The 25,226-nt window shown below is 42.9% G+C and overlaps 1 protein-coding gene across 1 annotated transcript in view; it reads left to right on the top strand.

Moving 5' to 3' along the window:
* The window catches only part of LOC121875977 (mucin-2-like), a 70,385-nt gene that overhangs the window by 18,336 nt on the left and 26,823 nt on the right, over positions 1-25,226 (top strand). The window contains exons 2-5 of the mRNA XM_042380813.1: positions 11,026-11,499; positions 11,784-12,053; positions 12,130-12,620; positions 12,662-14,295. Coding sequence (XP_042236747.1) covers positions 11,026-11,499; positions 11,784-12,053; positions 12,130-12,620; positions 12,662-14,295 — 2,869 coding nt within the window. The remainder of the gene's footprint in view (positions 1-11,025; positions 11,500-11,783; positions 12,054-12,129; positions 12,621-12,661; positions 14,296-25,226) is intronic.

The following is a 25,226-nucleotide window of genomic DNA, read 5'->3' as shown; positions in this document are numbered from 1 at the left end:
TTATAATACATGGCATTAAAAACTACGTCATCAAAGGTGACTACAAACTTTAGACTCATTAACGCGACCAATACACGGCCTTTTATGAACACATAATGTGAGGAGGAAACAGAGAAGAAAAAGGAATGTGAGGGTAAAAGGTGGAAAGAAAACTGGTGCAGCAAACACACTTATATGTGAGCTATTGGTTGATGATCCAGCCATGTACGTCTGTATGAGTCACACCCAGCGCTGCTGCTCGCTCCACTAACACACTACCAACTGAAAAGTGAGTGACTACCAACTTCCAGGCGAGTGCAAATCCACTGGTTGCTAGTGCTAAGGGCGAGTTACGCGCGGCTGGTGGAGTGGGAGTGGAGGCTGGAGTATCAAGACTCAGTGAGGTAAAAGTGACGTTTCACTGTACTTGACTCAGCAGTGACATAAAATCGTTACTTGATAAGAGCCTCGTGCCCACCTCCGCCACACTCATGATAACTTATCTTCTCTATTGACCCAAAACCCGTCTTTCCATGAGGTGCCCAGAAAATGTTTGATTTATATGTAGCACGTGAGGGAAAGACATTTTTTCCTTTGACGCCTTTGACAATATATTAGATAAATTATTCAATGTATGTGAGACAGAATATATATTTAAGCTTCACTATTCAGGTATGAAGCCAATGGGTAGATTATTATTATCATCATTATCATTATTATTATTATTATTATTATTATTATTATTATTCCCACGCTTACCGACAAATCATATGACCGCACTTCTACGTATCAACCAATCAGATGGAAGCCTAACCTTAGTCCGACCAATAAGTCAACACAAACCTGACTTCTGTCGCGACATATTGGATGGTGATGTTTTGGTGCCACGTCACGTACCATTACTGTCTGGACAAATAAGAGGAGTTAGTTATTGCATCTCTCTCTCTCTCTCTCTCTCTCTCTCTCTCTCTCGCATAGTTCCTTTCACCTCATTACACGTGTTGAGAGTCATATCGGTTGTGGCAAGTCAATAACAACTGTCAAGATCAACATGAGATTATGTAGCCACTGTTTCTACCAGGAAGTGTTGGGGCTCAGGTCAGGAGATCAAGGACTGGAAATATTAACAAGAGCATCAGAAACAACACTCAACCCTAACTCTTTTCTTTCTCTTTATCCTTACCCGGCAGTTCTTGATCTTACAGAAAAGCGGATCTTATTCCTTTTAAAAGATTTATCCGGATATTCCTCGTGAAAACGGGACTAACACCTTCACTGCTGGGACGCCACTTTTGATATTCTATATGGTTAATAACGGACGATTTTATTCAGCTAAGAGACTGCCTGTACACAAGTAGCATAGACAACCGCTAATAGTTTACTCAAAAGTTAAAATAAAAACTGTGTTCATATAATAAGAATTCCCAGTACACCGCGAAGAGATACCATAGAAGCTATAATCAAATACACGAAATACACTTATGTCCCTCTAGTTCGTATGTGATAAAGAAATATCCTAATTTTACCTGTACGGATCTACCTTATGGGCGTGGTGAGCCGTGACCCGCGATGTCTGATAAAGTAAGTATCTCATTTGGTATCTCCAATACGCAGTTATCCTAAGCATAACTGAGACACCGACGCAGTTATCCTAAATATGACTGAGAGACTGACCAAAATAACTCACACGAGACAAAATTGTTCCCAAATTTCTCCTGATTTTACCTGTATTCTATTTACTACATTATACTGTATATACCTGTGCTATCAACATGACCTCCAGCCGCCACTGTAAACAAGGCTATAGTAATGGTTTAATGATACAGGTGATGAAAAAAGCCAATTTTGAAAAAGGTAAAGTCAATATTGGATTTAGTATAATAAAAAAGTTCTATTTTTAACCACGAGTACACCTGCCTGGATACCTGTGTCTAATCATTACTCAAGAATAAAACTTTCCAATATGATTTCTAAACCAAAACAGACGGACAGCCATACTCTACGTTCCTTCCTCAAATAGTCTCCCTGTGATGTACTGACTACTGATGACTAAATCCAGGTTGGCTGACAGAGGCACATCATGGTGCTGGCCGGAAAGATCAAAGTTCATGAGTAAATATTGAAGTCTCTTGATGTCCAAACTGGCTACCAACACGCCTCGCGGGAAGTCTATCCGTCACGGCAGCCTAGGCAATACTTTAGCGCTAAGTAGCATAGTATAGGGTAATGTATTTAATCTGATAATGGTATTGTATCGTAAGAGCTGCCCAGTGAAGGTGGCAGAGACTTAACGTAATGACAGGGAATGGAAGGCGGGGGTTTATTCCATGTAATATATCAAACTGTACATAGACACATACACACATACACAAAGAGTACTTACAAATACAGGTTCTATAAGTCAGAATGTTTGTTAAGGGGAATATTTAGGCTATTATTCGGTATTTTTAGGTACATTTTCACGATTGGGTCGACTGAGGATACCTTCGTGCAAACCAACTACCCATAGGGGGAGAGGCGGTGAGTTCTGTATCCACTCGGCCACCGCACCACTAACAAAACATAAGCTTTAATAACTCCGTGCGTCATTCACCGTTCATCTAAGCTTAAAATACAGTAATATTTCACCAGCGTAACATTCATCTCTGAAACGATGATCACTCGATCTATAGTTCCCATCCTCTCGTAATGCTGCAGCTCGTGTGTGTGTCTGTCTGAATAACTTATATAGTTTTAAAGAATGTTAATTAGAATTCATGTATATTTTGCGCCCATGAGCTATTAAGTTAAATATTTCCCTTTTGATGTTGAAACAGGTAATTGGTTTTGATTTTTTTTGAGATGAGTAAAACAAACTTATTAAGACATATGAAAAAAATCATTCACTACAATACTCATCACATACGTTTTTAATTAACTTTATTACGCTATTCAACCTTTTCTGGTCTGTGATTTTAGTGAGTTAAAGAGACATTAGCACAAACTTCCGGTAGTTGAGCATTATTTTCTCCCACTAAAGCATCGTTTATCATACAGGAAAGTCATATTGTTCAGAGTCTTTATTATACTTCTGTTTACTCGTCTCTTTGTCGTCTTGTTATCGTATTTTTGTATTTTTGTCTCACGTAAACACATCGTCTTCCCTTCCACAGGCTGCCACACAAACCACAGACTACCACACACACACACACACACACACCACAGGCTGCCACACACACACACACACACACACACACACACACACACACACACACACACACACACAGACTACTTACAGGGATCTTGGCCTCCCATGCGACCCGCTGAGACACCGGGACGTTTACTCAGCTTCTCCAGGTGTGGGGTTGCCTGGTGCTGTGCTGAGTGACCAACCCTCTACACAGTAAACAGCACCTAACAAGCCTCCAAGCGGCACCTAAAGCAGCACCTACAACTATACAAGTTCCATACCAGAAATAATAATGATGATGAACAACCACCAACGATGATATTTCTCTGGAAAATCTCACTTTTTTCTGTCTGACATGCCACCATTTTTTCCTCCAAGATCATTTGTTGGCAATGTCTGTCCCTGGGCCGTCGGCTGATTCACATAAGAGCCAAGAGCACCTGACACAGTCGTATATCTTAATGCTGTCTGAACACCCAGCAAGGAGGAGGAGGTGAAGGAAGGAGGTGTAGGAGGTGAGGAAGGGGGAGAGGAGGGGATGAGGAATGAGGTAAGGAAAGGGGGAAGGAGGAGGAGGTGGTGGTGGGGGAAGTAGATGGGGGTGGGGAGTAGAGATGGGGTGAGTAAGAGGGGGAGGTGTACCACATAACAATTCTCTGTGTCAATGCTATCAGACTTCACCTTCCTCACCTCAACTCACTCGTTTCCCTCTCTCTTTATTCTCTCACCCCCCTCACTTCCCTCTCTCACCCCACCCACCCACTTACCTCCCATTGACTTCTTTGTCTCCTCTCCAACCCACTAATTTCCCTCTCATCCCTACTACCCACTCACCTCCCACCCACCTCTTCGTCATATGTTTGGCGTCCATCTTCCATCACCCACCACACCCGTACCAACAAACAGAATCAGTGTTTTCCATCTGTTCATCTACAAAGTCTTATAGATTAAATAAGTAATAAGTGTCAGAATTAATCAAGATTTGAGATCATCCAATCACACAATAGTATCAACCACATATATCATCCAGTTGCCCAGCCCCTATATCATCCAATCATCCAACTCTTAAGAACACTAGAACATGAGAAAATAAGGAGTCTGCAATAGGCCGGTTGGCCTGTGCATGGCAGCTCCTGTCGAGAGTTACTACCACTCTCTATCATCCATGAATCTATCTAGCCTCCTTTTAAAACTTTCCAGCGTTCCAGCACTTACTACAAAGTTGTTAAGCTTGTTCCACTCGTCCACCACCCTATTTGCAAACCAGTTCCTTCCTATCTCCCTCCTAAACCTAAACTTATCCAACTTAATCCGTTGCTACGAGCCCTATCCTGCTCGGATATTATAAGAACTTTATCTATATCCCCTTTATTGATTCCTTTCACCCACTTAAATACTTCTATCATATCTCCCCGCACTCTTCGTCTTTCTTGGGAATGCAAGTTTAGTTTCTTTAACCTATCTTGATATGGAAGGTTTCTAAGTCCCGGAATCAATTTCGTCATTCTTCGCTGCACCGACTCCATTCTATAATAAGGGCACCAGAACTGAACAGCATAATCGAGGTGCGGCCTGACTAGCGCAAGATATAGTTGCAATAAGACCTCTGCACTCTTATTACTTACACTTCTAGATATAAAACCCAATACTCTGTTTGCCTGATTTCAAACATTAACGCACTGTTTTCTAGGCCGTAGGTCCGGGCTTACAAGTACCCCTAAGTCTCTTTCACAAGTCGACTTCTCTAGGTTGATGTTGTTAAGGCTGTATACATTAGTATTTGTTCTTCCATTATTAAGTACGCTGCACTTGCTGGTGTTGAATTTCATTTGCCATTTTCTGACTACTCCTACAGTTTATTTAGAATCCTCCTGTAGTGCATTTTGCATCCTGCCCTGAATTAATTTGCCGCCCTATTTTGGTGTCATCCGCAAACTTGCTTATGTCACTGCTGATCCCAGTATCTAGATCGTTTATGTAGATTATGAACAAGAGTGGGCCCAGTACTGACCCCTGGGGAACCCCACTGGTTACACAGCCCCACTCAGATTTAACACCATCTACGCTGACCCTCTGTGTTCTATCGGTGAGCCATGATGTTATCCAATTTAAAACTTTCCCCTCGATACCATGAGCCTTAACTTTTCTCAGAAGCCTCTGATGCGGTACTCTGTCAAATGGTTTGCTAAAGTCTAAGTAAATAACATCGTAATTTTCGTCATTATCTACTACCTCGAAGACTTTCCTAAACAAACACACATATCATGAGCCACTCTACCCCCTACAACCACACTTGCCTCCCCTGCTCCCACACCAAAATGGTCATGCAAGAGTCGCTAGCTAGTGGTGCATGTTGGGGAGGGGAGGGGAGGCGAAAGGAGAGGGGAGGAATGGAAAGGGGATAGGAGGGGGGGGAGGGTGAGGGAGGAGGGGAGGGGAGGGAAGTTGGACACTAATTACCACACTTCGGGGTCACCTGCTGGCACCAAACTCACCTGGGGATAGCCTCACTATCCGACAGTTTATAAGGAAAGTTTGTACTCTGGAGACCTTTCCATATAAGTATGTGCTCTTGTTGCTAATTTTAACATTATGGAACAGTTTATAGAAGAACATTCACTTTTCATTAGTGTAAATCCTATATAACTATGATGTGTAAGAGGTAGCCTGCAGTTAAATAAAAAAACCTAACCTAACCTAACCTAACCTAACCTAACCTAACCATTTGAAGCTTTTAGAGTTAGTCAGTGAATTAGATACATGTGTATATTACCTGAACTTATATCTAAAATAAAATATGTTAACCCTCAGCTGCTCACCAGGTAATTGTAAACAGTGAAACCTCCATATAACGGACTTCTTTCTCCATGTAATCCGTTAGATGAAGGGTTTCCACATCTAACGGACCCTCGATATAACGGACCCTCGATATAACGGACTCTCATCTCTATATAGTGCGTTAGATGGAAGTTTCACACCTAACGGATCTTCGATATAACGGACTTTCTTCTTCATATAGTCCGTTAAATAGAGATTTCACTGGGAGGGTTGGGGAGGAGGGAAGGGAGGAAGGCAGGTATGTAAGGAGGGATGGGGAGGAAGGTAGGGAAGGAAGGAGGGGAGGGAAGGGAGGAGGGGAGGGAAGGAGGGAGAGGGAGGAGGGGGAGATCGTCATTTAGTCTCTCTCTCTCTCTCTCTCTCCTGGGTCTCGAGTCGAGTAATGAGACCTTATTAAGGTTCTCGTTATAATGGTGAATCGAGTAGCCTTTTAAGACTCCCTCATCATAAGTATGTAGTTGGGCAATTTTTGTGTCGGTGAACTCGTCAGCCACACCTATCAGGTACCAAAGGCTCCAGGAGAGAGAGAGAGAGAGAGAGAGAGAGAGAGAGAGAGAGAGAGAGAGAGAGTGTGTGTGTGTATGTGAATGTGTTACCATACCTGTGTCTGTTTATGTATTTGTGCTCTTTCGTGTACCCGCATTCGTACGTATAAGTGTATGCGTATAAGTGTATGCACATCACACACATTATACAGAAGCATCCATTAACACCCTCACCCACACGCTTATGTCTTCCCTTTATACAACATCGTCTCCTGTAAAGCACAATACTGTCATGTCATCGTGACTCAGCACTACAGCTAAGTAGTTTCAGATTCACAGATATAAAAGATGAATGACGATTGAATGGCAACTATCACATTGGCTTGATAGTGTAAGTAATAAATGAATGGATTATGCAAGTCAGTCAGTCTCCCTCAGTTTTTCATTTTCTCCATTTTTATTTTTAGTTTTTAATTACATTCATCTTACATGGTGGTGACGTAGACATAATGTTTGTCTCTCGGGAGTTGAACAAATGCTGTTTCTAACCTACAGTTCAGTTACTCACTTCAGCTCAGGACGTTAAAGCAATTAATTCTCTATAAAAATCAGGATTCTGTTAATTGTTTATACTCGCAAAAAGTTAACTGCGAGTAGAACTTTTTCTGTCAAGTTGAAAAATATGTCATGTTTAGTCAAACATTTCTACACGGTAGCCTTTACGCATGGTGGAAAGTGTACACACACACACACACACACACACACACACACACGTGTGTAACGATGTATACTGTAGAATAAATAGTTTAAAGTAAAATGAATGATGAAACATAGTCAAACAAAATATCTCTCTCTCTCTCTCTCTCTCTCTCTCTCTACACACACACAACGCCACAGAACATGTCAGCTCCACCAACCCCCCTGATAGTAGCGACACACAGCACATGTCCAGGTGTGTTGTGCTGGGGGCTGGTGGGAGGGGCTCACCTGACGCTCTCAGACTACGTGATGAGGGGAGCACCTACACGGAGGAGGGTGATGGCTGTTGTTTTGTGTTTATATTGTTTGCTTTGTACAGTACCTGCACCTGGATTGTTTGCTTTGTATTTGCACCCGATGTCTTTTTGGTACCCGTGTTTACTACTGTTTGCCAAGAGCCTACAACAGGTATACGTGTAAGAACAACACATTATGAAATAAGAATGAATAACAAAGAAAAACGACTATGCCAAAATATTGTCAAAATAAAGAAACAAATGCAAATTAAAGTACAATATAAAAAAATGCAAGTGAAGGTGAATAAACACAAAATTATTCATATAAACGTAATTAATGAAAAAGGTCAGATGATACACCAATAAGATGTAATTCATTAAAGTCACAACAGACATAATACAGTAAGCTCAGACAGGTGTAACACGTGCATAATTACGGCAGCGCACACCTGTGAGGACAGAGGCCACCAGAAGCTCCAGGAGTGTTCATAGACTGATTGAAGGCTAAGATGAACACACAAGCACTACAAAACCTGACCTGGCCATCTGCCCACACTCACCTGGCGCGTTACCTGGCACGAGTCCCACCCACCCATGACACTCACCTACCCACCACACCACACCCACCTACCCACCTTCCACACACCCACCACACCACACCCACCGCACCACACCACCCACACACCACACCTGACCCACCACACCACACCCACCCACACACACACACCCACTCACTCACTCGGCACGGCTCTCATCCAAGAATCTACTGACAATTCCTGCCACACTGTTTGTTGTTCTTCCACTCGTGTTTACAATGTTTGTTTACCTTTTGTTTTTACCTGCTAGTTTGATATTAATGACGAGATAATTAGAGAGTAAAGAGAGTATATTAAACGATCATTGTTAGGTTAGATTTATGACTGAATAGCATTAACGTGGAGGAGGAAGAGCCGTCCTTGTGCGGTCTGGTGTTAATATGCTCTACAAGTAATGAACGAGGGGTGATTAGCATGACTTCCTGGTGTGCCGGCGTCACTATCTGCGTCATGCTCAACACCTCCTCATGTTCACCATCTCATGTTCACCACTACCACATGCTCACCATTACCTCATGCTCACCATATCATGCTCACCACCACCTGATGCTCACCACTACCTCATACTAAACATCATAACTGGTAATGCCTCACTCCTCTCAATCACCGACCCTTAACGCAGATGATAGTAATTATAGAGTTATCCTCCTTCCTATAATCAATATAGTTAAAGTATCTCTTTTGCAACCTGTTAAAAAATAAATCCTTATCCTATAATTATCTCACTTCCTCAGACAGTAGGAGTAATCCAAGGTAGCTAACGCAGTGACACCGAGGAGACCTGCTCAATGCTTGGTCATTTAACTGCAGCACGAGAAAGTTTGTTTTATTTCCACATTTGATTTTACAACACCACTGCCAACACCACAACATCACTGGTCGATATCATTATCAACACCACTGCCATCATCACTACCAACACTACTGTCAACATCACTGCCAACATCACTATCAACGCCACTGCCAACACCACTGCCAACACCACTGCCAACACCACTGCCAACATCACTGCCAGCATCACTGCCAACACCACTGCCAACACCACTGCCAACACCAACCTCGCTGTGTGTTGGTGCTTGGCTCACTAAGCTGGCTGTCACAATGTTTTTTTGTTTTTAATTTTGTTGGCGATTGCAAGCACTATACAGGTGCACTGATGAGAGGGAGCGGCGAGGGGCGAGGGCACGGGGTAGGTAGAGAGAGAGAGAGAGAGAGAGAGAGAGAGAGTGAGTCGGGTGTAAACCAAGAATTAAGGGTACATGAACCAGCACTCTAGGGACAGCAATCATGATGACGTCACATATATAAACAACACTCCATCTTGTGTCAATATTAACATTTTCGGCTCACAGTAGATCCCCCTACCCCACCTCCACCCCCTTCACCTCCTCCCCTCACCCACTTCACCTCCTTCCCCACCTCCTTCTCCTCCCTTCTCTTTCTCCTCCCTCTACACTTCAGCCAGCGAGGAGAACTTCCTATGTTGCTCAAAGTTTTACAGAGCGACATAGAAGGAAGAGTAAATATGCATCTGAGATTTTCTAGAATTAGATACACTGGCTTTAAACTCTCATTGCCCTTGGTAAAATATCGCCCCTGACAACGCGTTGCTTTCTCAGTCGTCATGAAAAATCGACTAATATCTCGCTTGGTCCAGGACACGAGCGAAGACCGAGTTAATGGAGATACGTGGTTCCCTCTGAGCTGAATAACATCTGCAGTGGCGTCCCTGTAGTGACGGTGTTAGTAACTAAGCCGGATATCTAATGTCTCATGATCCGTTACCTCGTTTTACAAGGACATGCAGCCGCTAGACACCAAGGCGATATATCTTGTCGCATATAAATACCGACTTGTGTAAGATTAACCACAAACTGAAGGAGGAAACAAAGAAGAAAATCAAGTAACCCGATTTATCATATACGAGATAACAAGACAAGACTCTAGAGTAATGATTATAGCAATATATAGTAAACTGTTTATAATATTTCGGCTAACCAGGAGTCGTATACGTCTCAACATGGCGGCGGGAAGCTGTGTACAGTTCTTCTATAACATACACTGTACACATGTTCATATACTGTACACGTGTTCATATACTGCACACGTGTTCATATACTGTACACGTGTTCATATACTGTACACGTGTTCATATACAGTATACGTGTTCATATACTGTACACGTGTTCATATACAGTACACGTGTTCATATACTGTATACGTGTTCATATACTGTACACGTGTTCATATACTGTATACGTGTTCATATACTGTACACGTGTTCATATACTGTACACGTGTTCATATACAGTATACGTGTTCATATACTGTACACGTGTTCATATACAGTATACGTGTTCATATACTGTACACTTGTTCATATACTGTACACGTGTTCATATACTGTACACATGTTCATATACTGTACACGTGTTCATATACTGTACACATGTTCATATACTGTACACATGTTCATATACTGTACAATGTTCATATACTGTACACGTTTATAGTTATATGTATTATTCTGTTTTCTGTCAATCTGTACATATATACTGTACAGTGTTCATATATACGTACACATGTTCATATACTGTACACGTGTTCATATACTGTACACATGTTCATATACTGTACACGTATTATATCCGTGTTCATATACTGTGTAATATACTTTCTATATGTACACATGTTCATATACTGTACACATGTTCATATACTGTACACATGTTCATATACTGTACACATGTTCATATACTGTACACATGTTCATATACTGTACACGTGTTCATATACTAACGTGTTCATATACTGTACATAGAGAGAGATGGACTTCGGGTGTAATCTCAGCGTTTAATAATGTCAACTATTTACATCACAGGAGTTAACACGGCACAGATCTAACACCTGTATAGATCCAACACCTGTATAGAACCAACACCTGCAAGGTCCAATACCTGCAGATCCAACACCTACATCGATCCAACACCTGCACAGATCCAACACCTGCACAGATCCAGTACCTGCACAGATCCAACACCTGCACAGATCCAACACCTGCACAGATCCCAACACCTGCACAGCTCAACACCTGCAGACCCAACACCTGCACAGATCCAGTACCTGCTGCACAGATCCAACACCTGCACAGATCCAACACCTGCACAGATCCAACACCTGCACAGCTCCAACACCTGCAGATCCAACACCTGCACAGATCCAACACCTGCACAGATCAACACCTGCACAGATCCCAACACCTGCACAGATCCAGGCACCTGCACAGATCCAACACCTGCAAATCCAACACTACACAGATCCAACACCTGCACAGATCCAACACCTGCACAGATCACTTACCTACAGATCCCTTGCCTGCTGAATCCAACACCTGCACAGATCCAACACCTACAGATCACTTACCTGCTGAATCCCGAGTACCTGCACAGATCCAACACCTACACAAGATCACCTGCCTGAATCCCAACACTGCACAGATCCCAACACCTACACAGATCCAACACCACCACACAGATCCAACACCTGCACAGATCCCACTTACCTGCAGATCCGAGTACCTGCACAGATCCCAACACCTGCACAGATCAGTACCTGCACAGATCCCTTGCTGCACAGATCCCAACACCTGCTGAGATCCAACACTGCACAGATCCCAACACCTACACAGATCCAACACCTACACAGATCAACACCTGCACAGATCAACACCTGCACAGATCCAGTACCTGCTGATCCCAACACCTGCACAGATCCGTGCCTGCACAGATCCCAACACCTGCACAGATCCAACACCTGCACAGATCAACACCTGCACAGATCAACACCTACACAGATCCAACACCTACACAAGATGTAACACCTGCAGATCAACTTTTGCTGGATCCAGCACCTACACAGATCACTTTTCACACCAGATCCCAACACCTGCACAGATCAACACCTGCACAGATCCAGTACCTGCACAGATCCAGTACCTGCTGAATCAACACCTGCACAGATCCAACACCTGCACAGATCAACACCTGCACAGATCCCAACACCTGCAGATCCAACACCTGCACAGATCCCAACACCTACACAGATCCAACACCACACAGATCCAACACCTGCACAGATCCAACACCTGCAGATCATGCCTGCACAGATCCCAACACCTGCACAGATCCGAGTACCTGCTGGATCCAACACCTGCCAGATCCAACACCTGCACAGATCAACACCTGCACAGATCCCAACACCTACACAGATCACTACACAGATCCCAACACCTGCACAGATCCAACACCTGCACAGATCACTTACCTACACAGTCCAACACCTACACAGATCCAACACCTGCACAGATCCAACACCTGCACAGATCGAGAGTACCTGCACAGATCAGTACCTGCACAAGATCCCAACACCTGCACAGATCCAACACCTGCACAGATCAACACCTGCACAGATCCCAACACCTACACAGATCCCTTGCCTGCTGAATCCCAACACCTGCAGATCCCAACACCTGCACAGCTCACTTACCTGCTGAATCCCGGTATGCTGGATCCAGCTTGCCTGCAGATCCCACCTACACAGATCCCAACACCTGCACAGATCCAACACCTGCACAGATCCCAACACCTGCACAGATCGTGCCTACACAGATCCCAACACCTGCACAGATCCAACACCTGCCCAGATCAACACCTGCACAGATCAGTACCCACTGCACAGATCCAACACCTGCACAGATCGCACCTACACAGATCCAACACCTGCTGAATCCAACACCTGCACAGATCCAACACCTGCACAGATCCCGAAAATGCCTACACAGATCCAACACCTGCACAGATCCGAAATGCCTACACAGATCCATACCTGCACAGATCCAACACCTGCACCAAGATCCAACACTGCACAGATCCAGCGGTACCTGCACAGATCCAACACCTACACAGATCCAACACCTGCACAGATCCAACACCTGCACAGATCAACACCTGCACAGATCCGAGTACCTACAGATCCAACATACCTGCACAGATCCAGTACCTGCTGAGATCCAACACCTGCACAGATCCCAACACCTGCTGAATCCAGTACCTGCACAGATCCAACACCTGCTGGCTCCAACACCTGCAGATCCAACACCTGCACAGATCCCGAGTACCCCTGCACAGACCCAACACCTGCACAGATCCAACACCACACAGATCCAACACCTGCACCAGATCCAACACCTGCACAGATCGTGCCTGCACAGATCCCAACACCTGCACAGCTCCAGCACCTGCACAGATCCCAGCACCTGCACAGATCCAACACCTACACAGATCCCAACACCTACACAGATCCAACACCTGCTGAATCCAGTACCTGCTGAATCCAACACCTGCACAGATCCAACACCTGCACAGATCCAACACCTGCACAGATCCAACACCTACACAGATCCGGTACCTGCACAGATCAACACCTGCACAGATCCAACACACTGCACCAGATCCAGTGCCTGCACAGATCAACACCTGCACAGATCCAACACCTGCAAGATCCTTGCCAGATCCCTTGCCTGCACAGATCCAGCACCTGCACAGATCGATGCCTACACAGATCCAACACCTGCCGATCGTGCCTGCACAGATCACACCTGCACAGATCCCTTGCTGGATCATTGCAGATCAACACCTGCTGAATCCCGGGCGCCTGCACAGATCCTTGCCTGCACAGCTCCACTTTTTCACAGATCCAACACCTGCACAGATCAGGCCTGCACAGACCCAACACCTGCACAGATCCAACACCTACACGGTCCCAACACCTGCACAGATCCAACACCTGCACAGATCCGTGCCTGCACAGATCCAACACCTGCAGCTCCAACACCTGCACAGATCCAACACCTGCACAGATCCAACACACCTACACAGATCCAACACCTGCACAGATCAACACACCTGCACAGATCCAACACCTGCACCAAATTCAACACCTGCAGATCAACACCTGCACCAGATCCGGTACCTACACAAATCAACACCTGCACAGATCCAACACCTGCACAGCTCCAGCACCTGCACAGATCCAGCACCTGCTGGAATCCAACACCTGCTAGATCAACACACTGCACAGATCCCCACTTACCTGCACGGTCGCTTCCTGCACAGATCCAAAAGTGTCTCAACCCAGTGTGGCACCACATTTTACAGTTAGTATCGCAGGATTGTGTCAGTGTTCAGTTTTATCCCCTGGGCCTCCACCGCTGGCAACCATGTCTCTACCTTCCTCGTTATGAGCTCTTATTATAGTCTTGGGAGTCCTCCAGCCTGAGGTACGTGTGGGCGTGAATATCCACACGTCTTCACAAGCAAATTCTGAGGTTTTTTTTTTTTTTAACTTTAATGAACTTGCAGCTGAATTTTTCCGGAAATCTCTCTTCTTCCTCTCCGTCCCTTTCTCCCTCCTCTCCCCTCTTCCCTCCATGTCATGTGAGGATGGGCGCCCCTCCCCAAACACATGTCCCAGAATACGTCTTTCCTCACGAACAAGTCTTGAATCGTGACAAGGAAACAGGAGAGAGAAGTTAAGAAGTATATCCTGTGTTTCTCTTGATTCAGGTCACAAACATACACATACAGTAAAGAAAACTATACATACACATACATAATACATACACCAGCACGAACAGACACATTAACACATAGACATACATCAGTCCAAATATATCCCCGCTCCCTAACATACAAACAAACACATACGTCCACATACAGCTTCCATCCCCCACAAACCATCTCCCACACAAACACACTATATACAGTATGTGTTTGCTAGTGGTGGTGTCGTGAGGTCTGCAGCCAGCAATCATCTCACCTACACAGCCGCTAATTTAACACGAGTCACGCGATCCTGTCAGTGAGTGATATCCTAAGCCAGTCCAATGCTCCCTAAACCCAGTCGAAATTCACAGTCTAAAATATCTTGGTGTCTCAGAAAAATGTATACAGACTGTCATAAAAGAATTCATACGATCGCTCCGAGAATCTATAAAGTCGTGTGTATACATTTTTCTGAGACACCTTGCACTCGAAGCCAATGGAGATGGTAACAATTCATCTCCTCACTCCTCTGCCTAATACCTTTTACTCTCTATATAATGAAGTAATGTACGCTATTTATGAGGGAAGGAACAAACACAAAGATAATCAAGAAATACTTCACATCTTAGAGGTTTTGTAAATGAAACTGTCAAAATATCAAACAGAAAATGTCGTCTTGTTTTCGGGATTTTTTGTATGTCAGATAGACCACTGCGGTTTAATTGCTGATCAAAACTTTCCAGGCAACTTTTTTTTTCCTTGCCTCTAGCCATCAAACAAATTGCGTACCCTTTGAAATTTAATAGAAAGGAGAAAAAAAAATGCCTATGTTTATTACCATTGATTCGCTAAGTGTTCCCTCATTAAAAGTTTCAACTCTTGTTTCACCAAGTTTCAGCCTTTATATAATTGCTCTCCAGGATACAGTTACTAACACTAATTGATGACTTACACCCCCACCCTCCTCCTTTATTATGACCGGTATTTACATTAATTACAGAGGCAGTCAACTAACCACTTTTCTACTGGTTCCCCTCTGAGCTGAATAAAATCGTCTAACGTTAGCTAAATAAAATATCACAAGTAACGTCCCTGTAGTGAAGATGTTACAGCGCCTCTAAGGTGAACTGTATTTTCAACGTGTTTCCAGGTGATCAAAACGTGAAAGTTAAGCCATGTTTTAACCCTTACCACTTGGTCCATATTTAGTTAACTTTTAAGTGTAGAGTCGTGTTGAGGTATAATAGGAGTCTTTGTGGCCTAATAGAAGGCGAGTCTATTTATGAGCAGGGTCTACCATTAGTTTGGGTGTAAATGTTGATATCATGAACACCTGCACACGAGGCATGAACACCTGTACATGAGGCATGAATCACCTGTACACAAGGATGAACAACTGTTCATGAGGCATGAATCACCTGTACACGAGGATGAACAACTGTACATGAGGCATGAATCACCTGTACACGAGGATGAACAACTGCACACGAGGGATTGAACACCTGCATAAGTAACCCTGATTCTAATTCATATTTGATTAACCTCCAACGATTAACATAGACAGTTTTATCACCATTTTTTTACCTTTTTTTTAATACATCGTGGAGTCGACTCGGGATTGTAAATACATACCTCTGTGTGTATTGAATAGACTGACAGACAAAAAAACTACATTTAAAAAAAGAATTCCTCGAATTTCTTTTATCCATTTTCATGACTACAAATATCTCGTTTGAAAATATACACCGAAAACCTCCATATAGCGGATTACCCTCACCGTATAGTCCGTTAAATGGAGGTGTCACATCTAACGGACCCCAAGGCAGAAGGCGACTCTCCACACACACACACACACACACACACACACACACACACACACACTCATATCATAAGGACATATCTCATATCAACCTCAATGATGAACAACTAAAGGAAATAGTTTATTTTTCTTTTAACTATACATTACATAAGAACATAAAAGTAGTGGTGAAACTGAGTCGCGGGAATGAGTCTCCGAACTGACTTACCCTGACTGTCATCTGGTGAGGGTATGCGTTGTTTGGTCTCATGTGGGGGGTCGATACTGCTTCACTTTAGGAGAGAGAGGAAGCGAACTTTTCACCCCGAGTGTACACATAGCTTAATCTTTTTACCATCAATAATACTTGCGAGACATTTTAGCCATATTTCCTTCTTATTGAAATGTCTGAGTCATACATGTGGACATTTCTCACTAACAACAATAAAAGAAGAACAAACACAACCACATCTCCCTTAAGTGTCTAGGTGTGTGAGAGAAGTGAGACGATCAACCTGAATAAAGCAGAGAGAGAGAGAGAGAGAGAGAGAGAGAGAGAGAGAGAGAGAGAGAGAGAGAGAGAGAGAGAGAGAGAGTTCATTATTTACACTAAGAAACCTAAGAACAATAAGGAAATAAAACTTGAAAGGTTTTTAAGTAATAAATTTCCATAAGTTTTCTCACCATCTTATTTGTTCGTTTCGTCAAGATCAGAAGGTAAATTAATACACACCTGAGGTATTGACATCATCTTGATAGCTCCTAGGATACTTTAATAGGTAAAAGATACGTTAATCGCTCCTAGGATACGTTAATCGCTCCTAGGATACGTTAATCGCTTCTAGGATACGTTAAAGGATACGTTAATCGCTTCTAGGATACGTTAATCGCTCCTAGGATACGTTAATAGTTCCTAGGATACGTTAATTTACTTATATATGCCACTTCGGTATATCAAGTTGGTATATTTAAATCAATTATTAAATTAATGGTTTGTTAAAGTGCGTCTTGTTGTCCTATTGAAGTCTACGTAAACGACTATAAATCATTATAGTTTTACTTACTCAAGTATTATAGTTTTGATAGGAAATACAAAAAAAAAGTAAATCCCACAAATAGTGTTAGAAACTCCTAATACATTTTTCCCATTATGTTGGTAATAGTGTTGGAACAGGTGTTGGCAGTAAGTTGAAGATGGCATAGATAGTGACGTAGGCAGTATAGTGTTGTCAAGATACCCACAATGGGGTTTTGGCTTGACTGAGACGTTGGTAAGAGCATTGGTGAAAATGTTGAAATGGTTGGTGACAGTGAGCCGGCAGCCGCTCCATCAGTTTACGTAAAAGCTTTTCTGGAGACGCGGAGAAAGGAAACCCAAAAAGTATACATCAGTTACATCACGCTGACCATCCTGTAGGAGACGTTGACGATCTTGTAGGAGGTTATGTTAGGTTAGGTTATGAACACAAAACACAATTTACGAGACTACGAGACTAGGATTTAGACGAGTTAAAGCTAAAGAAGGTCGTGGTAGTTAGTATTGATAACAAGTATAAAGAAATCAATGAACTAGATTAGATAACTGAATACTGAGGTCAAGCTGAAGTTCAAAGCCCAGATAAAAAAAAGCAGCTTTATCTTCTGTTTAAAAAGTCCCAATGGAATTTTTGTGTGTTATTCATATACATTTAAATTCTTCGTGGAAACAATGTGGTAGTTCTTGGCAGTTATTCTCGATACAGTAATCACATTATTAACTAATACCAACAAGGTGTACAGACCGTAGGTGGAGAGTCTACCTGCATTGCAACATTAACCTCCATCTGTTTGTGAAAGGAAAAAAGAGCATGTACCTAATTTGCATTTCCAAGCAATTTCAAAATCAGCTGAGAATGTAAATCGTGTGGTGGTGGTTCAGTCACTTACTCGCACTGACATGTAATTATGATTTTTTTTTCTGAATTATGCTATTCGGAAAAAAGAAAATGCAGTGAAGTGAAATATGTAAATGGATTAAGTGAAACGAACTTTAGCATTTATGTTTCTCATTTACGCTGGAAAACCTTTCTCTCGATGTAATGACGATGTGCCTCTCTCTCTCTCTCTCTCTCTCTCTCTCTCTCTCTCTCTCTCTCTCAGGCGATAAATACTGTTGTTGTGCCATTCACTGAAACATATTTTACCTCTAGTTGAGTTACCTGGGTGGAGGGACAGGTGATAGTACACGATCAGTCCCTTAGTCCACCCGCACCTCCCTACCAAATTTCAGCTTTATCTTCCAAACTGTGATAATTTATAAGAAATATCCACACGCACGCACGCACGTATACACGCACGCACACACACACACACACACTGTATAATGGTACAACTTAGTGAAAATTAATTGGTATGTGATTAGATTTGCTCTATTTCATTTTAAACCTCGTTTACCATCATAAGATAGCCAAATTATCCCTAGAGTAACTTAGGTTAGGTTAGGTTAGATAAAATTAAACTAGGTTAGGTTAAGTTAGGTTTGGTTAACATCTTAGTTTTCTTAGCCATCTTAAAGTTCTCCTTAACAGAAAGAGATCTACTGTAGTTCAAAGTAATAAATAAAAAAATATCATCACCTGATCCTTCAACTTCACAACAGTCGTCCATCTCTACTCTCTAGATTTATGTCTGGATGAAATAGTTTAATCTGTCAAAAGTCTCTCAACACCAACACTAAACCCGCCATTCATCTTCCCACCACCAGACGCTGTCCCACTCTGTCTACAACCAACCTCACTTGTAGGTAAACACGAGACACTTGATGTTCTGTACGAGTAAATAGTGGAGTCTCTCTTGTGTTGGAGGCAGTGGAGTCAAGTGTGTGTGTGTGTGTGTGTGTGTGTGTGTGTGTGTGTTTGTGTGTGTGTGTGTGAAAAGCCTACCTGTCTCTCACCTATCAAGACCATGACACGGCAGATGATGTAAGCTTGCATCACGTAAGGAAAACATTATCCTGAACGTCAAATATATCCCTAGATTTTTTTTTCTCTTTTAGGGGAAAACAACCGAACAGTTCTTGATTATGAATTCCCAGCGCCTGATATTGACCAACACTCATAATAAATTAGTATTGTGTTTTAGGATGTAATAAGAGAGAAGATAAGATAAGAGATAAGAAACACAAGGAAGATAAAGATCAATTGACTGAGAAAAACAAAAAAATCAAGAAAAATCGAGATCGTATTTTAAGTGACGTGTGTGTGTAACGTAAACTATTATACGCTAAACAAAGTACAGAATTTGGCGTTTTAATGACACATAAACACTTAATAACGTCTTAACATACACATAAAAGCTTAATTGAGAGTACTACTAGTCACTGTCAACTAGGAGATGTAATTACACCAGACCCACTCACTAGAATAGCTTCCCTCTCCTCTGTTCCTCCCAGTTAGTAGTTTCATCAATACTCACGGTGTCTTATACTAGGAGAAATAACATCAATAACCAATAACAATGACTTTATCTTTTTCATCGTTTATTTTTTTATTATATTTTACTGTTTTCCGCTTCCTTATAACGTTTTGCGTAGTGTTTAGTTCAGGGTTGACCTTCTTACTTAACTTTAGAATTATCATATAAAGTTTAATTGGTGTATTTAATTTGGTTTATAGGTTTAGAACTTTAACTCCCTTTTCTCCTTCTCCTCTATCCTCCCTCCTCCTTCTACTTGCCTTTCTCATCCTTCTCCTTACCCCCTCCTCCTCCCACTTTCTTCCACCCCCCCCCCCTCCTCCTCCCCTCCTCTTCCATCCCTCTTCCCCCTCCTCCCTCCCCTCCTCCTCCCCCTCCTGTTCCATCCCTCTTCCCACCTCCTCCAACTCCTCCTCTTCCATCCCTCTTCCTCCTCCTCCCTCCTCCTCCTCCTGTTCCATCCCTCTTCCCACCTCCTCCAACTCCTCCTCTTCCATCCCTCTTCCTCCCTCCTCCTCCTCCTCCTCCCCCTCCTATTCCATCCTCTTCCCTCCTCCTCCTCCTCCTCCTGTTCCATCCCTCTTCCCTCCTCCTCCAACTCCTCCTCTTCCATCCTTCTCTTCCCCCTCCTCCTCCTCAGCATAATGACACTGATTGTTAGAAGGTTCCCAAATAATGAGAAAACATCGTGTAAGCGGAGAATAGTTTTCCACTTCAAGTCATTACCCCAAACCGGCCATTACTCCCGGGGCTGTATCCTCCCTCCCCTGGTGAGAGACGAAGGTGAATTTCCCCCATCACCAAAATTGCAGAAGATCATTTACTGATGACTTTAACGAGCACGCATAGATACACGTAGGAAAATGAAAGAAATATTGGATTTAATTTGAAAGTTATTCTTGGGTTCCATATTAGACTAGATCTCATATTAGCTATATACAGTCATTTGTGATGGTGTGGCATATAAGACTTGTTATATCGAGAGAGAGAGAGAGAGAGAGAGAGAGAGAGAGAGAGAGAGAGAGAGAGAGTTAACTACAGTAATACCCGGGCAATCAGATGTACCATACAAAGTTTATATAGAGAGCTGGGGGTGTAGCGGAGGGGGTAATCAAAGTTATTGTAGTAATTATAATTCAAGAAAGGTTAATATTAGAGTAATTTGTCTTGGGTATAATAACGTAGGTGTAAGTCATTAAAGTTTGTGAATTAAGGAGGAGATGTAGGTGGTATACTGTGAGGTTATGTGAGCAGTCATTTAGGATAATTCAGGTAAGTGTTATGGTCTCATTACCTGTCTACCTGTCATTTAGATTAAGTAATTTAGTGCAGTTATTACATGATAGGTGTACGAGGAGTTAAATACTTATATACACACACACACACCATCCTCCCTCCCCACACACACACACACACACACACTCACACACACACCATCCTCCCCTCCCCACACACACACACACACACACACACACTCACACACACACACACACACCATCCTCCCTCCCCACACACACACACACTCACACACACACACACACCATCCTCCCCTCCCCACATACACACACACACACACACTCACACACACACACCATCCTCCCTCCCCACACACACACACACACACACACACATCCTCCCCTCCCCACACACACACACCATCCTCCTCCCCACACACACACACACACCATCCTCCCCCTCCCACACACACACACACACCATCAGCCCCTTCCCACCACACACACACACACACATTCCACCCTCTCCTCCCCACACACATTCCACTCTCCTAACACACACCTCCACATCCCCCCTTCCCACCCCACACACTACATCCTCCCCTCCCCCACACACACACTTATTTAACTGTACCCACACTCACCCGTCACGGGGAGGAAGGGACCTGCCACCGCTATGGAAGTATGAGTCAGAACACACAATGAAAAACTGCGACCTGAAAATTACTGTGTGTACGTGGGTGAGGTTTTTACTGTGTATGGTTAGTGGTCGTGTGAGTTAGTGGTTCTGTGAGAGAATTAATGGTCCTGTGAGAGAATTAGTGGTCCTGTGAGAGAAATAATGGTCCTGTGAGAGAATTAATGGTCCTGTGAGAGAATTAGTGGCCCTGTTAGAGAATTAATAGTCCTGTAAGAGAATTAGTGAGGTCTGTGAGGAGAATTAGTGGTCCTGTGAGAGAATTAATAGTCCTGTAAGAATTGAGTGGTCCTGAGAGAATTAGTGGTCCTGTGAGAGAATTAGTGGTCCTGTGAGAGAAATGTGTGGTCCTGTGAGAGAGTGTAGTGGTCCTGTGAGAGGTGTAGTCCTGTAAGAGAATTAGTGTGGTCCTGTGAGAGGTGGTGGTCCTGTGAGAGGTGTGGTCCTGTGGGGAAATTGAAGTGGCCTGTTAGAGTGTGATCTGTAAGAGAATTAGTGGTCCTGTGAGAGAATTATGTGGTCCTGTGAGAGAGAAATAATGGTCACCAGCCAAGGAGAATTGAGTGGTCTGGGGGTATCATTACATGTGGAATAGGAATAATACATGGAATTGGATAACTAGTGATAAAAATGATAAATCGGAGAAAATAGAATAGTCTGCAGAAAGGGAATAACCACACATCACATTAGCCTCAGGAGACTCAATCAATCCATTAATTTCTATTCAACTATACACTTCTGTTCTTCTTTGCCTGTGTGTGTGTGTGTGTGTGTGTGTGTGTGTGTGTGTGTGTGTGTGTGTGTGTGTGTGTCAGGTAAAACATGTAAGTTGTAGGCAGGATAAAACGCACTTTAAAGAGACTGGTGACAATGGCACAGTGTTGCGTGGGCTATCGTGGGTTGGCGTGGGTTGTCACTTCCCCCGCACCTCATACCCACACGCCTCCACTACCTCATTTGTAGTCGCTTTTAAAAGCTCTTCAAATGTTTGTATTTTTCTTTTATGAAATTTTTATTGTTTTCTTCTATAAAAAAAAACTAAATTACAAGTATAATAAAAAAAACAAAAATATATATATATATAATTTGCGTTGTGTAAATTCTCTTCCTTAGGATATTACATCTTCTCCATCATCACCAACACTCACAACACCTTCTCCACCACCATCACCAACACTCACAACACCTTCTCCACCACCACCACCAGCATTCACTATACCTCCTCCACCACCATCATCAAAACTCAAAAAACTTCTCCACCACGACCACCATCACCAGCATTCACTATACCTTCTCCACCACAATCACAAACACTCACAACACCATCACTACCATCATCACCAACACCATCATCTCCAGCATTTTTCACCATTATAACAAGCGCCACCATTAACGTCACCATCACCACCAAGACATTAACCACAAACCCATCAATACCCTATACACCATTCACTATACAATATATAGAACATATGACCAAAGTTTACCCAAATCAGTTTAATCCTTACCTGTCTAATACCCAGTCCACCTGTCGTATTAATTACCTTACCTGTGAACTTTACTTATACGAACAATAGTCATCTGGGGTATCATCAATTAGGTGAAGTTTTAATCACAGGTATGTTGATAAGTTGATAGGTAAGCTGATTACAAGACAAGGAACAGTTACTTAACTTACCTATGACTTCAGTTTACTCAGCATTGTAAACTAGCGTGGAGAATTTTTACAGCAATTCACTCAAGGACTAACCTAACTTTCCCGGTGCTCTTCACATTCTCTTTAAAGGAGAACGTAAGTGTGTGGTATATTTATTTTTTGGATATGTAAATCATTATTCGTCTTGTCTTCCTATTTCCAGGTGTGGTCATTAAGGAAACACACAGGTTGTACTTACTCAGCTGTCTCATGGTCCTCGCCGTAAAACATTGTCTTACCTGTAAAATAAGAAGTGTGTTAGTTTATTTTGTTCTTGAAATATAGATAAAAAGCACACACACACACACACACACATACACACACAACACAACCTCACCCTACATGTATAGTACACATAACCTCCTTCATCCCTACACCCCGCCAGCTGCCCATACACCCCGCCAGCCGCCCATACACCCCGCCAGCTGCCCCTATACCCCGCCAGCCGCCCATAGACCCCGTCAAAAGAAACTACACCCATAACAGTCCCCAAAATGTGCTTCCTAAACTACCTTGGAGGAAAATACAGGAACGTAACATACATTCTGGAACACATTTCCATACTGCTGCCGACCTTGTGTTACTGCGGGGTACGTTATAGTGAAGAGAAGAGACGATGGTATGCAAATGAATGTCTTAACCCTTTGATAACGTTGGTTAAACCCTTTGAGGACCATGGTTTTACCCTTTGATGATGATGGTTAACCCTTTGAAGACTATTGTTTAACCCTTTGATGGTGATATTTTAACCCTATGAGGACGATAATTTTACCCTTTGATGACGACGATAGTTGAACCTCTGACGACGACAATTTAACCCTTTGATGAGAACTACGATTTAACCCTTTGATGAGGACGTCGATTTAACCCTTTGATGAGGACGTCGATTTAACCCTTTGAAGACGACGGTTTAAAAGAAATATTTGTGTCCCTTTACCCTGTATCTAGAATCAGTGAACTACAGTTACGTCATACGCTATAAACTCAACGATATTTTACGTAATATAATTTAAGAACAAGAATAAACTAATGTATTTGTCTGTTTGTTGAAAAGTAAAAATAATTCTTAACATTCCTCAAATTGATACATTAAACTGAAGATATGTGAGTGAGTGAGGAGCTTAGGAGGTGTGAGGTTCTATGAGGTGTGAGGTTCCATGAGGTGTGAGGTTCTATGAGGTGTAAGGTACCATGAGGTGTGAGGTACCATGAGGTGAGGTACCATGAGGTGAGGTACCATGAGGTGTGAGGTTCTATGAGGTGTGAGGTACCATAATGTGTGCGGTTCTATGAGGTGTGAGGTACCATGAAAATAAGTTTAAATAACAGACGATGATAGTGACAAAAGTATTACCTGTGGTGGACCGGGAGACCTTACCTGTAATAACTAGGTGTCTTTCTCTCAATGGTCCACTCGACAACCCATTAAGAAACTTCAACGATTCCTAGCACTGGTGAGACCTTAATCAACAGGTAAATTGAGGTGTTCTTGGGAGGAAGGAAGGGAGGGAGGTCTAGTGAGAGGGGAGGGAAGTCGATTGGGTGGGAGAGAGATCGATTAGGTGGAATGGGGGAGGTGAGGGGAAGATGAAAGAGGAAGGATGGAGGTGAGATATGAGAGAAAGAACAAACCAAGGATAAAGAGAGAGAGAGAGAGAGCGAAACTTTTAAGGAAATGCATCA

The sequence above is a fragment of the Homarus americanus genome, unplaced genomic scaffold (assembly GCF_018991925.1).
Source record: "Homarus americanus isolate GMGI-L3 unplaced genomic scaffold, GMGI_Hamer_2.0 scaffold42818, whole genome shotgun sequence".
Classification (NCBI taxonomy): Eukaryota; Metazoa; Arthropoda; class Malacostraca; order Decapoda; family Nephropidae; genus Homarus; species Homarus americanus.
This window is presented reverse-complemented; position numbering and strand designations above follow the sequence as displayed.